The 15,773-nt window shown below is 37.4% G+C and overlaps 1 protein-coding gene across 1 annotated transcript; it reads left to right on the top strand.

The window, feature by feature from the left end:
* Window positions 1-35: 35 nt before the first annotated feature.
* Window positions 36-14,966, top strand: si:ch73-340m8.2 (tyrosine-protein kinase SRK3). Its single transcript, XM_048190402.1, has 9 exons — window positions 36-335; window positions 770-891; window positions 1,047-1,213; window positions 1,312-1,471; window positions 8,440-8,595; window positions 8,742-8,797; window positions 11,961-12,111; window positions 12,195-12,326; window positions 14,057-14,966. Exons 1-9 carry the CDS (start codon window positions 40-42, stop codon window positions 14,248-14,250), a joined length of 1,434 nt encoding a protein of 477 aa, XP_048046359.1. The 5' UTR covers window positions 36-39; the 3' UTR covers window positions 14,251-14,966.
* Window positions 14,967-15,773: the final 807 nt, after the last annotated feature.

The raw sequence follows: 15,773 nt of genomic DNA, 5'->3' as shown, positions 1-15,773 counted from the left end.
CTTGTATGCACACGGCATGAGCAGATATGACTGGTGAACATGGGGAATTCTGCATGCAACTGTAAACGACGCTGCCCGTGTTGCCCAACGAAGAACGAACAGCCGTCCCTCAACCGAAAAAGGGTCTTCAGGTCAATCTATGACTATCCCTCACGCACAAAATGGGATCTAAATCTGAAGAAAGGAGATATTCTGGAAGTAACTGGAGAGACTGAGTACTGGTTGTATGTGAGGAGACGCACGGCTAAGAGTGGCAAATCTAACAGCTTTGTGGAGGAAAAGGGATATGTGCCTAAAGACTTTGTCAAGCCGCTGGATAGCGTAGAGGCCGAGTTGTAAGTCCTTAAGTTATATTTGTATACATGTACTTTTGATCATTTTGTAATAATATATAGAGTTATCTCAAGCTTTGTGTTTTGAATCCTTGCCCTGAATGAAACTGGAAATCCCGTCTGTCCAGTTTCACAAGTTCTGGTGAAATAGCTACAGTGCTGTCACTGCTCAGTTTATGTTTTTTCTGTAGAAATGACTCATGAAAATAATCATAGAGATAAGGTTTGGAAATTACTATATATATATATATATATATATATATATATATATACACAATATATTAGTAATATCAGTATGTGAATTAGATTTATTTCTTTGAGATTCATCCATTTCATGTTTACTTTATTGTTCATTTAATCTGTGATACAATGTTGTTACAACGCATGAACACAAATAAAAATGGACGTAATAAAAACTAGTATTGATTGATTTTCAGATGGTATTTTGAGAATGTTAAAATGCGCATAGAGGCCAGAAGATGTCTGCTGAGACCACAAAATGCCGAGGGTGCGTTTCTCGTCTGGAAGTGTTATGAGAATAATCATTACTACTTATCAGGTACATGTGATTCACACACACAAACACACACAACGTCTCAATCCTCTACTGCTTTTATTAAACTGAAAAGAGATAAATCAATTAACAATGAACCAACCTTGATCTTAACTTTCAGAGCAGCTGAATAACATTTTCTTTAATGATTTCTTTTAAAGTGAGGAATGGAAATCATGCGCGACATTACAGGATCAAGCAGAGAGAAAATGACAAGCAGTTTTTTCTTGTTCATCATACAACTTTCCCAACCTTGCGTGAGCTGATACAGTTTTACTCCAAAAACGAAGGCGGACTCTGCGAAAAGCTTCATGAACCCTGTGTGAAGGTCAGTGAAGAGTTTGAACCTACAGATTACTGAAAGCACATCAGCATCCTATAATTAAGTTTTCCAGCACAATTCCAATCTGTTCATTACTCTTCTAGTTGGACCAGCCAGCTCCTCTTTCTCTGTCATTTGACACCAAGTGGGAGGTAGAGCGAAGTTCACTTACCAAAATAAAGAAGCTTGGCAGTGGTGAGTTTGCAGAGGTGTGGCAGGGGCTCTGGAACAACACGACAGATGTGGCCATCAAAGAGTTCAAAGGTAATCAATAAACTGGTTAAGTCAGTGGTTTTCAACTGGTTTTACTTCAGGTCTCATATTTTACAGTGTTTATCATACAACGTGCCATCGGGTTTTAGCATATCATTAAAGGGTTAAGTTCACCCAAAAATGAAAATTATGTCATTAATGACTCACCCTCATGTCGTTCCAAACCCGTAAGACCTCCGTTCATCTTCAGAACACAGTTTAAGATATTTTAGATTTAGTCCGAGAGCTTTCTGTCCGTCCATTGAAAATGTTTGTACGGTATACTGTCCATGTCCAGAAAGGTAATAAAAACATCATCAAAGTAGTCCATGTGACATCAGTGGGTTAGTTAGAATTTGTTGAAGCATCGAAAATACATTTTGGTCCAAAAATAACAAAAACTACGACTTTATTCAGCATTGCCTTCTCTTCCGGAATCCTTTCCATTGAATTGATTCCATTGAACTGATTCCATTGAATTGATTCCATTGAATCATTTCATCTGTCGGCGTTGGTAATGCACTTTTACGCCGCCGTGGTTGTTTTTGGCGATTAGGACATCCGCGACATTTTGAAGCATCAAAAATACATTTTGGTCCAAAAATAACAAAAACTATGACTTTATTCAGCATTGTCTTCTCTTCCGGGTCTGTTGTCAATTCGCGTTCACGACTCCGCTTCTTCTTCTTCTTCTTTCCTGTTTTACGGCGGTTGGCATCCAGCTTATTGGTGCATTACCACCCCCTTCTGCTCTGGAGTGTGGTTCACGACTCCGCAGTGACACTGCTGATGTAAGACGCTGCTGACGTGTTATCTAGTGCACCAGAGCTTTGTTTACAGTCTGAGGGAGACGCACACTGTATTCAAGCTATTCTACATTGTTTGTATTTTGGTATTGCTATATTTTTTAAAATGGTGCGTAAGTGTGCATGTCGCGGATGTCCTAATCGCCAAAAACAGCCACAGCGACGTAAAAGTGCATTACCAACGCCGACAGATGAAAGGATTCAATGGAATTAATTCAATGGAAATGATTCCGGAAGAGAAGGCAATGCTGAATAAAGTTGTAGTTTTTGTTAATTTTGGACCAAAATGTATTTTCGATGCTTCAACAAATTCTAACTAACCCACTGATGTCACATGGACTACTTTGATGATGTTTTTATTACCTTTCTGGACATGGACAGTATACCATACAAACATTTTCAATGGAGGGCCAGAAAGTTCTCGGACTAAATCTAAAATATCTTAAACTGTGTTCCGAAGATGAACAGAGGTCTTACGGGTTTGGAACGACATGAGGGTGAGTCATTAATGACATAATTTTCATTTTTGGGTGAACTAACCCTTTAACAGCGAACTAGCAGGGGAGTCTTGAGAGTAGCCAGGTTATCCCGGTATATTTTTCTGTTGATATGAAAAATCGTGTAGATTTAACAATATGCCGGGTGTAAGATGTATATTACAATGTTATGATGAACTATATGAACTATATGATGAACTTATGGTGTCCACTGATGTTCTGAGTAGTTCAAAGCGTTTGTAAGGATACTGATTGTTAGAAGGCAGCTGTCATACTCTAACATGGCAAACGGGAACATGGTTTATGTAACATTAGCAACACATTATTAGCTGTTTGATGCCATAGTCAAGCAAAAGACAAAGCATATTAATTATCATTATGTGTCCGATGTAAGAAAAAATGATGAGGACGTTGAAGATCTCGATGAAGAGGTTTATTGCAGCTTAGCAGTGACAAAGTACACTTAGCAGTGACAAAGTACACGTAGCTTAGCAGTGACAAAGTACATCCAAATCTCAAACCTTTTATCCTGTTACAGTTCACCACTCTTCATGTAAATGTAGTTTCTCATGTTTTACCAGCTGTGGTCTGTATGTTAATGAAGTTGTGACACCTCATTGTCTGAGATGTTTCTCTGTGTCCCACACCCATACCCATTCTATAATTGATTACCATTTGCTCAGCATTTGATCAACCAAATGGTACATAAACAATATACCAGTTGACTTTCTTCTTCTCTATGATAATTAAGCCATTTTGGGGATGAGCTCATTCTAAAATATACTTTGGAGTGGAATCTGGGTCGAGGCAGACTACAATTTCTTACAGTCCCCTCTTTGATGCTCTTGGCCCAAAAGAAGCATCACAACCACTCCATTTTCACAGATTACACCTCCCGTTCTCTATTGGGCAAGTGCCCAGTGGCGGTGAAGCCCTGCCTTAGGTTGTCCTCCACAACTTTTAGTTTTTATTAACTCTAATCAAAAATCAATAGACAATATAATGTGTGTGTGTATGGGTGTGTGTGTGCGTGTGCTTTTTTCATTTTGTCATGTGTATTGTGTCCATTTTCTCAGTGTGGACATCCTTTATCCACATGTGTGCATTCAGCATTCAAAAATTACATTCTCTGCATCCAAGTATGCATATATTTGTCTCATTTTAGTGTCATGTGCAGTGAGTTTGTCGTTGTGCATTTCTTAGTGTGGGTATGTTCTTTTGCCCACTTGTTTTCCATCTAGGTGGAAAGACGTCTGTCTGTAGTCTCTGAAGCTGTTTGATCCTCTCTTGTTTCTCTTCTCATTGTCTGTTCTTTTCCACCTGGATCATAAGTCCGTCTAGAAGAAGCTGTCACTGTTGTTGTTTGAATCTGTGTCACTCCATCAGTTTCATTCATCCCATGGTGGTTCTCAGGGTTTCTAGAACTTTTAGGCCTGGGGTTCTGGATCTTGCAGGTCTGGAAATCTCTGGGTTTCTGGATCATGGATCAATGTTCTTTTTCTTGAGAATGTCCCATGGCTCCACTGGTTCAACTCGCCTTCTCGTTCCTCAAACGACCAGATCATCTGTCTCCAGGAGTTTACACATTTCAGACAAAAACATCTCGATGCTTATATCTGAAACAATAATCAGAAAAGGTTGCCCCCCTTTCCCCCACAAGAATCTTTTCACATTTATACATCAAAGTCACAGACATTTCATCTCAAAACATCAAACATCGGTAATGTCTTAAATTCATTTTAAAATGAATGCCATTAAAACATTTCTTATAAATTACATGTACATATCAATGCCAATAAAATATTTTTCATAAATTATTAAGAATCACCCCCCTTTTGATAGTAAACATTCTTTTTGAAAATGTGCTACTATCATAAAACACTTCTAATTAACATCATCATCTGCTTGTGACTGAGTTACAGTCATGTCGTTCATGCAGTGATGTGTCTGGCAAAGTGTGAATGACTTCTTCTTCATTTCCTTTCAACAGTGCCAACTGGGTTTCTAAATTGCCTATTTTCTTAAGCAAATCATGATGGCCTACCTTTCTTTTGTGTGAAAAGTGACACTCTCTTGCCTTGTGTCCTGTCTTTCCACATGCAAAACAAACAACTTCCTGGTCGTTCCTTCTTTTCTGCAAACAGTGCCTTGCAATGTGACCATCCCTTCCACATGCATGACAGACAAAGCTTTGAAGAGATCTCTCATTGTCTTGAAAATGTCTAGCGATGTGACCAGCTTTTCCACATGCATAACAAACAACCTCCTGATCTTCCCTCCTTTTCTCCAAACAATGCCTTGCAATATGACCATGCTTTCCACATGCATGACAGACAAAGCTTTGATGAGGTCTCTCATTGTCTTCACAATGTCTGGCAATGTGACCAGCTTTTCCACATGCATAGCAAAGAATAACACCTTCTGAATTTACTCTTGTAAATCTCCTTGGTCTATGATGCAAACCATCAGATAATCTAGAAAATTCTGTTCTGCCAAAGGCAGCAACTGGATGTCTAGATTTGGCATATTTCATTTGAGTATTTGCATTAGCATTATTGTTGTAAAACTGTGTCATTTTAGCAATAATGGCATTATACTCAGAGAGAGGTGTCACAAACATTGACACAGCAGAACGAGTAAGTGGGTCACATTTGTTAATCAAGGCAGACTTGAAACTGACATCATTCTTAGTGATATCAGAATTGCCACTGAAAGTTTTAAACACCTCCAATAATCGTTCTGAAAACGCTGCTGGGTGCTCTCCTTTCCTCATATGCATCTCAGATATTTTATCCCAATTAACTGACCTCACACCTAAAACTTGAAGCAGTGCCTGTTTCCTCTCTGACTTATTTGCAGTTCTGTCCTTTACTTTCTGAGTTAAGGCTCCAGACAAAGTGTCAGGCAAGCACATTCTTAACAAAACACATGCATCACCGTCTGTAAATTGGTAAATCTCTGCATATTCCTCCAAGTTTTTCAGAAAATCTAATGGATCTTGTCTGGCAGGATCAAATTTCCCAATATTCTTGATGACAATTTCTAGTTCAGTTGGATTAAATCCTCTGACCATGGTAGTGGTCATTTGCTCTTCCCTTCCTTCAATAGCACGCATAGTTGTTGTAGTATGAACTGGTGCCATGGGAAATATAACTGTACAATCAGAGTCTTGACTACTGAACAACTGAGAATCTCTTTCCCAACCCTCAGAGCTATGTTCCTGCAAATCTGGCATTTCTGGAACTGGGTCACACAACGTGACACCTAACAATGTCTTACTGGTGTTTTTTTCAGTTATGCCATTCTTGATCATAAACTCACAAGCTGTCTTCGTTTCCTCCAAATTGCTGGCCAATTTTTCCACAGATGATTTAAGCATGTCATTGTTAGTTTTAAGAAATGCAATCTCATTCTGCATTCTGATCTTTTCTTCTTTCCATATCGTTTCACTAGCTAGGTAATTTTTTGTAGAAATTACCCCTACAACGAGTCGTTCATTTTCAGCTTTTAATTAATCTACTTTCTTCCTAGTTACTTTGTATGAAGCAAAAACTGCTTGAAGTGCATTAGCAATTTTTCCTTCTTTGTTCTTAGGCATTTTGGAGGAATTTTTGAATTGACCCATTGCCCAATTGTATGGATCATCTGCCTTCTCTATCCCGTCAAACATTCCAGGTGAACTGTGCTTAGCTATGTATTTAATGATAATTTCTTCCATTTTCAAAACCTTATTGAACTGTGATAATTCAACAACTATTCACAATGTCTTGTTTCAATAACTATACGTTATCTAGTTGCTTTAAGATAACCGTTAGTCTAATTCAGACACAAATGAACTCCATCGGGCCTTAAATCTCACTACTCTACATAGTTAAACATACAATACTGTCACATTAAGTTGGACAAAACCACATACCCAGCCACAGTAGTTCGGCTTAACAGTTTATCAAATTTAAAACAATGCCTCAGTACGTTGGGCAAAACCACACTGCTTTGGGTTATTGTTTTCTGCACTGCACTTAAGTTATTCTTTCAAATAACTGTTAGAAATAATTCTGTGACCACACTGCATTGGGTCAATTCAGTTACTTTAGAATTTCATCAGAATTATAACAACTCTACACTCAGTTTCAGTTACGTTAGAAACTTACCACTTTGTTTCAACTACTTTAGAAACAACAATTCTAATACAATTCTGTCACCACACTGCGTTGGGTTGATTCAATTACTTTAGAATCTTAACAGAATTATAAGAGACTAACACCAAGTTTCACTTACTTTAGAAACTTTAAACTTAAGCACTTTGTTTCAGTTACTTTAGAAACAAGAATTCCAATACAACTCTACCAACACACTGCATTGGGCTGATTCAGTTCCGTTAGAATCTTAAACAAAATTGTACAGAATAGGCTTAAGGCTTAACTCCTCCTGCTAATACTGAATAAACAATTCTCTTCTGTCCTTAAAATTTCCTTTCTAGATTTTTTAAACGAGGGGTTCCCTGACAAAAACCAGCATAAAAGAAAGAAAACAGCTTTTTCTTACCTTTCCCACTTTATTGGAAATCCCTCGCTGGGTGGCTCGCCAATGTAAGAAAAAATGATGAGGACGTTGAAGATCTCGATGAAGAGGTTTATTGCAGCTTAGCAGTGACAAAGTACACGTAGCACCTTGGGTTCATCGGAGTCGGAATGAACCCAGAACATCCAAATCTCAAACCTTTTATCCTGTTACAGTTCACCACTCTTCATGTAAATGTAGTTTCTCATGTTTTACCAGCTGTGGTCTGTATGTTAATGAAGTTGTGACACCTCATTGTCTGAGATGTTTCTCTGTGTCCCACACCCATACCCATTCTATAATTGATTACCATTTGCTCAGCATTTGATCAACCAAATGGTACATAAACAATATACCAGTTGACTTTCTTCTTCTCTATGATAATTAAGCCATTTTGGGGATGAGCTCATTCTAAAATATACTTTGGAGTGGAATCTGGGTCGAGGCAGACTACAATTTCTTACACCGATGTTATAAAGAGCGATAACATTGTGCAGCATTTACCTCAGTAAGAGATTGCGCAAAAAAAAGTATTCTCGTCGCTTCATAACTTTAAGGTTGAACCACTGTAGTCCATTGACTATATTAACCATGTTTTCAACTACCTTTCTGGATGTCAAAAGGTGCAATGACATTGCTGCCTATGTGTGGATCAGATAACCTTGGATTTCATCAAAAATATCTTAATTTGTGTTCCGAAGATGAACGAAGGTCTTACGGGTGTGGAACAACAAGGGGGTGTGTACTTAAAGACAGAAATTTCATTTGTGGGTGAACTAACCCTGTAAGGGATAAAATTTTAAATTTTAAAATTCTATCGTTTTTTTTAAGTGCATTCAATAATCTACTTAAGCAATTCATGAACATCAACAATTTGAGTTCACAGTATTTTTTCATCTATATATGCAAATTATGCACAAAAGGTGGATGGGGAGTATGCATGAAGGTTGTTGTTGCAACCTGCTAAATGTGACCCAAAAACAAACCTGGTTCTTTTTGAGGCTGCGAGCCACCCTTTGAGAACCACTGTCTCATTTACCTCAAACCAACACTGCTCAAATAATTTTTCTTGATTGTGTTATGATGCAATTTTTTGTCTGTACCATTTTACTTGCAGTTGTCAATTATCCAACTATCAAAACAGAGATTGAAATCATGAAGGAGCTGCATCATGAACGTTTGCTGAGGCTCTATGCTGTGTGTACCACTAGTGAACCCATCTGCTTAGTGACAGAGCTCATGAAAAATGGCTCTTTAAAGACATTTCTCATCAGTAAGTGAACTTATATTAAATTGTATGCAGATAATAAACACCACAGATACCTTTACCTTAATCTTGGATCTTAATTGACACATTGCTTTTACAGAAAAAAATACACAATTTAAGAGATATACACATAAGTTTATATCTTTCCCTAGGCCACAAAGAGAAAAAAGATCTAGAGTTTTCGCTCATGATGGATTTTGCTGTCCAGGTAACTTGATTTTCTTTGAGTGTAATTTAGTTGTCTGGAATGTATCAAAACAAAAATCATATGGCCAGTTTTCCTTAAAAACAATTTAGCTGAACAATGAAACAGGATAATAAATGGGGGGAAAATAGTAGGGCAGGATTTTATCGATTAGGATGGTGAAAAGTGTCTTTATATGACAGGTGAAACCTTTTAATTAAAAAATAAGAGCAGTTGGAAAAGTTATTTCTGGATATTTCAGTGCAGGGCTACTTTATATACATATAACCAACATATATCAATATAGTCTCTACAGGTGCTGGTCATATAATTAGAATATCATCAAAAAGTTGATTTATTTCACTAATTCCATTCAAAATGTGAAACTTGTATATTATATTAATTCATTACACACAAACTGATATATTTCACTTGTTTATTTCTTTTAATTTTGATGATTATAACTGACAACTAAGGAAAATCCCAAATTCAGTATCTCAGAAAATTAGAATATTACTGAAGACCAATACAAAGAAAGGATTTTTAGAAATCTTGGCCAACTGAAAAGTATGAACATGAAAAGTATGAGCATGTACAGCACGCAATACTTAGTTGGGGCTCCTTTTGCCTGAATAACTGCAGCAATGCGGCGTGGCATGGAGTCGATCAGTCTGTGGCACTGCTCAGGTGTTATGAGAGCCCAGGTTGCTCTGATAATGGCCTTCAGCTCTTCTGCATTTTTGGGTCTGGCATATCGCATCTTCCTCTTCACAATACCCCGTAGATGTTTCTATGGGGTTAAGGTCAGGCGAGTTTGCTGGCCAATTAAGAACAGGGATACCATGGTCCTTAAACCAGGTACTGGTAGCTTTGGCACTGTGTGCAGGTGCCAAGTCCTGTTGGAAAATGAAATCTGCATCTCCATAGAGTTGGTCAGCAGCAGGAAGCATGAAGTGCTCTTAAACTTCCTGGTATATGGCTGCGTTGACCTTGGACCTCAGAAAACACAGTGGACCAACACCAGCAGATGACATGGCACCCCAAACCATCACTGACTGTGGAAACTTTACACTGGACCTCAAGCAACGTGGATTGTGTGCCTCTCCTCTCTTCCTTCAGACACTGGGACCCCGATTTCCAAAGGAAATGCAAAATTTACTTTCATCAGAGAACATAACTTTGGACCACTCAGCAGCAGTCCAGTCCTTTTTGTCTTTAGACGCTTCTGACGCTGTCTGTTGTTCAAGAGTGGCTTGACACAAGGAATGCGACAGCTGAAACCCATGTCTTGCATACGTCTGTGCGTAGTGGTTCTTGAAGCACTGACTCCAGCTGCAGTCCACTCTTTGTGAATCTCCCCCACATTTTTGAATGGGTTTTGTTTCACAATCCTCTCCAGGGTGCAGTTATCCCTATTGCTTGTACACTTTTTTCTACCACATCTTTTCTTTCCCTTCGCCTCTCTATTAATGTGCTTGGCCACAGAGCTCTGTGAACAGCCAGCCTCTTTTGCAATGACCTTTTGTGTCTTGCCCTCCTTGTGCAAGGTGTCAATGGTCGTCTTTTGGACAACTCTCAAGTCAGCAGTCTTCCCATGATTGTGTAGCCTACAGAACTAGACTGAGAGACCATTTAAAGGCCTTTGCAGGTGTTTTGAGTTAATTAGCTGATTAGAGTGTGGCACCAGGTGTATTTCAATATTGAACCTTTTCACAATATTCAAATTTTCTGAGATACTGAATTTGGGATTTTCCTTAGTTGTCAGTTATAATCATCAAAATTAAAAGAAATAAACAAGTGAAATATATCAGTTTGTGTGTAATGAATTAATATAATATACAAGTTTCACATTTTGAATGGAATTAGTGAAATAAATCAACTTTTTGATGATATTCTAATTATATGACCAGCACCTGTATATAAGTAAGCAGTACATAGACTTGTCATTCTGCTGGTTTAAGCGGCCTGAGACAGCAATATTGATGTTAATGTTAAGCAGAGAGGTGGCGTGTTTAGTATTTTTGTAATTATGTTTGGTGCCTGCTGTCATGCAAGATTGGCTGCTCCTCAATATTCACATTGATGTTTCCTCATTTTCTCGCTTCTCTGTCCTCAAACCCATGACCCAAAAATCGATCATCATGAAGGACATATTAATTTTCTAAATGCACTTATGGAGGTGAGGAACGAGGAACGAGGAAAGAGAAAACCCTCATCGTTCACATGCATAAACATTCATTCACATCTCGCACAACAACAGCAGTTGTGATTTAAGCACAGCAAGAAAATACAGCAAAGTCTTTTCTGTCATCAGGGATCTTTTTAGTTGATTCCAAACCATATCTACAGTATGTTTTGAACACTAGGAGAGTACAGAGCCCCTAAAAGGACATGGTGATGGGGGGAAAAAAAGAGATGGGAGGAAAAATAAGAAGTCAATGCTTATTCTATCACAAATGTTTTGCGTTCCCCAAAGAAATTTTGCATTCACTGGCAAAACCGTTTGCGTTCCCCCAGAAACTTTGCATTCGCTTGCAAAACATTTTGAGCTCTTTGCAAGCGAATGCAAGGTTTCTCGGCGGAACACAAAAGTTTTTGTCGAGGGAAGACAATGTTTCATGGGGAAATGCAAAACATTTGCGAGAGATTGCAAAAGCATTGACAAATATTTTTTCCTCCACCATTTTCCTTTAGGGGCTACATAAGTAGAAGGATTCATGAACTTCTCGAACAAGAAAAGATGTTGGGCAGGACTTGATTTTGTCCATGGATAATTGATTGGATGGTTGTGGTTTGCTATTGGTGGATCTCATGTGAGTGACAGTTTGTCCCGCCCAAGCACTAGTAAACACATCATAGAAAAATAGAAATGTTGTTGCAAGAAGGGAAGGGAAGATGTTTTAATTAAAGATTACGAGAACACATTAATTTGTGTTCATCATTATAAAAAATGATGAACAGGAATATTTATAATAAATAGGCCTAATGTGATACTCTCAATAATTTTGACATTGACAAGCACTGTAAAACCACCTAAAATGTTTGTCAAATATTGACAAGTATAAGAAATTAGGGGGAATAATTTAGCCATTTCTAATTATTGGGGCGGACTTGTCCCTGTCATTGTCTGTGGTGATTAAGGCATTGTGTAAACTAGCCTAAGTCTTTATTTTGTTGAATTTCTCAGATTACAGAAGGAATGATTTACATTGAGAACAAAATAGTTCACAGGGATCTGAGAGCCGAGAACATTCTGCTTACCGACATGCAGTGTTGCAAAATAGCCGATTTTGGACTCGCTCAAATTAATCTGCCAGGAAACCACAGGATTTCATCAGGTAAGATATTTGAAACATACATTGATGCAAACAAATGATAAGACACACAAAAAGTATGTACAACAGTTCTCATGTACCTGCAGATGTCAGGGTCCCTGTGAAATGGATGGCCCCTGAGATATTTGAGGAGAAGGAGTACACAAGCAAGAGTGACGTCTGGTCTTTCGGCATCCTTTTAACTGAAATCGTCACATATGGAGATGACCCATACCCTGGTAAACATGCTTCACACCCTAAACATAATACATAAATGTTCAAAGAACGCTTTTCTAATGTTCCCATTATGAAAACGTTATTTTGCAATATTCTCTGAACATTCAAAATGTCCAGTTTTTCAAATGGTTCATTTTTTTTTCTTGGTTATGTGAACATTAGAGAAAACATTAAGGGAACTGTCCATTTTATCATTTTGCAAACATTATGGGAACATTCATTTGTTAATGTTCTCTGAAGGTTCTAAAACTAGTAATAACGTCCAACTAAAATGTTTCAGAAATAAAAGTTCCATTAGTGATGTGTAAATAACATTTTTGTGCTTTTGTTTTGCAAACACAGTGTTGCCAAGTCCGCGGTTTTCCCACGGAATTGGGCTACTTTTACACTGTTGCTGCAGGTTGTTTTTCATGTCCGTGGGTTGAAGTGACCCCAAATAATATTTGATATTATATGATATGTAGCCCCTGGAATGCAAATTTTACCTGGGGAGCCCCCATGAAACACAATTGGACTAGTTTTGGGCTAGTTTTGAGTAGCAATTGGGCGGGTTTTGTTATGAAAACCTAGCAACACTGTGCAAACATTATTAAAGACCAGATAACTTTGAATGAACGTTCTATTAATGTTACTGACCAAATATTTGTTTATAACTTCTGAAGGTGATGATACACTGGGCAACATTTTGAGCAATGTTGCCATCAACGGGCAACCTGGTGAGACACAGGGCAACTAATTAGGGCAACGGACAGTTGGCAGCAACCAATCAGAGACAGAGAGGAGCAAATCTATTGCCAACCCAGTAAATACTTTATTATAAACACTTGTTAGGCACTTTATTTCAACTTTTCAAATATTTTCTTCGTTTTTATTACATATAAATGCCTTTCTGATTTGATTTGTGATAGGAAAAAGGAGAAGAGCAAGTTTGGCAAAAGGCAGATTCAGTCGCGTCAAAAGCTACCTTCACGTGCCATACGCCCTTCAGCTAACCAGTGTTGCCAATTTAGCGATTTTGTCACTAGATTCAGTGACTTTCCCACCCCTTTTGAGACTTTTTTTCAAAAGTTTAGGGACAAATCTAGCAACTTCTTGGACAAACCTTATCTAGATTCTTATTTTGCCCACCGATCTATATTCATATTTATATAGTTCAATGAATTTGCCATTATGATGTCATCTAGTGACATTTAGCTACCAGTTTTAGCAACTTTTAATTGAAAGCAGTTGGCAACACTGCAGCCAACACCACTACAGACGTTAAACAGAACACGTCTTTTTAGTATTTAACTGAAAACATTTGATGGCTCAATTACAGCCTGTGCACATTAAATTGGACACCTGTTGGTATTTTAAGCATTAAATGAGGTAAATTCCCTGTTTTGGGTTGACACATGACAACTTACCAGTGTAAAAAGATATAAGTTCACTCTCCTCCACTGCCGCTGAGAGGCCGCTATCTTGTTTGAATTTTTTCTGAATTCTCCAAGCCGATCATGTGATCGACTGCTAGCATTCTGATTGGAGGATCTCAAAAAATTGCCCACCACCGATCTAAAGTATATGTAGATAGAAATTTGTTGCTCATTCTCAATGGGGAAGTGCCTAAGCAACATTGCTCGGCAACATTGCTCAAAAGTTGCCCCGTGTATCATCACCTTGAGAACATTCACTGTTAGCTGAGATTGCATCTCACCCAACTCTGGTATATTTCTTCCTTCTACAATCTCAGGTCAAGACAAAATGACATGCGTTCGAGCCATTCAGAGAGGAGAGCGGATGCAGCAACCACCTGGCTGCTCCAAAGAGCTCTACGACATTATGCTGATGTGCTGGAGGTCAAACCCTGAGGAGAGGCCAACATTTACGGAGCTGCAGGAGAAGCTCCTGGCTCTCATCCCTGAGCCTGTTTGTGAACTGGAGTAGACACTGTAGATATGAGAGAGTTAAGAAACTGTTGAGCATGCAGTAGCTTATATATAACCAACACATATACATTCACTTACTTAATAGTTTACAGAAGTAATTGCACAAAAAAAATCTACTGAAATGAATTATTAAACATTATAATCAAAATTTAAATCAACAAAGACAGTACAAGAAGTCTTGTATTGATGTACTCAAATTCGAATATATTACCCCGATAAAGAACATTTTAGTTCCAAAATTTATATGTGTGCTAAAATGTTCTTAATTGTCATGAAAATAGTGTCACAATGCAAAAAATTATTAATTGATTTTGGGGTGATGTGACATATTGACAGGTTTCATGAGACTCATCACTATACAATACACTTCACAGACTGTCAATATCAAATCTCTTGTGTACATGATTATAAATGACTATTACTAGTATTGCTAATTAGTATTACTAAAGGTGATTATGAAGTTTCCTAGTTTCCAAAAAGCTGACAAATGTTCCATTCCTGACTGACATTTTTTGACCGATGCTGCTGACCTAAAAAATAATGGCTGTTCTTACCCCAATGTAGGATTGACATGCCAACTTTCAACATTTGTGACAGCAGAGCATTTGCAAATGAATGTTCAATTTTTAAACTGTTATGTGGACTATTGTAGGAGCATGTATCTTCTGTGATCTGATAAAGAACATTGTAATGTAATACTGTAAATCTTTAAAATGCCTGGATTATTGTTATTACTGTAAGTGCACTTTTTAAGGCAGGTTTCCTTCTTCCTTCTGAGAACATTTCAAATGACTTTTACATTACTAAAATATTTTAACAGCTCTAAATACTTATCATGAAAATGAAAAAACCTCAAATTCTTTGACAGATACCTAATCATAAGAATTCAACACTGTGAAACATAGAAGCTATTTAGTATATATTATTCTTTACTAGTATACACTATTTTAAAATGTTCAGCATATTAGAAGGATTTCTAAAGGATCATGTGACACTGAAGACTGGAATAATACTGACAATTAAGCTTTGCATCACAGGAATAAATTTCATATTAAAATATAGTAAAATAGTATAGAAAACAGTTATTTTAAATTGTAATATACACAATATTAAAGGGTTAGTTCAACCAAAAAAATTAAAATTCTGTCATTAATTACTCACCCTCATGTCGTTCCAAACTAGTAAGACATTAGTTTATCTTCGGAACACAAATGAAGATAGTTTTAATGAAATCTGAGAGCTTTCTGTCCCTACATCGACAGCCTACACAAGTACCACTGTCAACCCCAGAAAGGTAGTAAAAACATCATTAAAGTATCCATACTTGAGTAAAAGTATAGATATCTTACCAGAAAATGACTTTGGCAGAAGTTAAAGTCACTGTTTAGAATGTTACTTGAGTAAAGGTTTTAAAGTATGTGATATTTTTTGTACTTAAGTACAAAAAGTATTTTTTTGATATTGAAACATACTTAAGTATTGAAAGTAAAGTACAAGTAAATGTAAAATACAAAAGGAGCA

Source organism: Megalobrama amblycephala, linkage group LG5 (genome assembly GCF_018812025.1).
Source record: "Megalobrama amblycephala isolate DHTTF-2021 linkage group LG5, ASM1881202v1, whole genome shotgun sequence".
Taxonomy (NCBI): domain Eukaryota; kingdom Metazoa; phylum Chordata; class Actinopteri; order Cypriniformes; family Xenocyprididae; genus Megalobrama; species Megalobrama amblycephala.
Note: the sequence above shows the minus strand (reverse complement) of the source record. Positions and strands in the feature narration are given on the sequence as shown.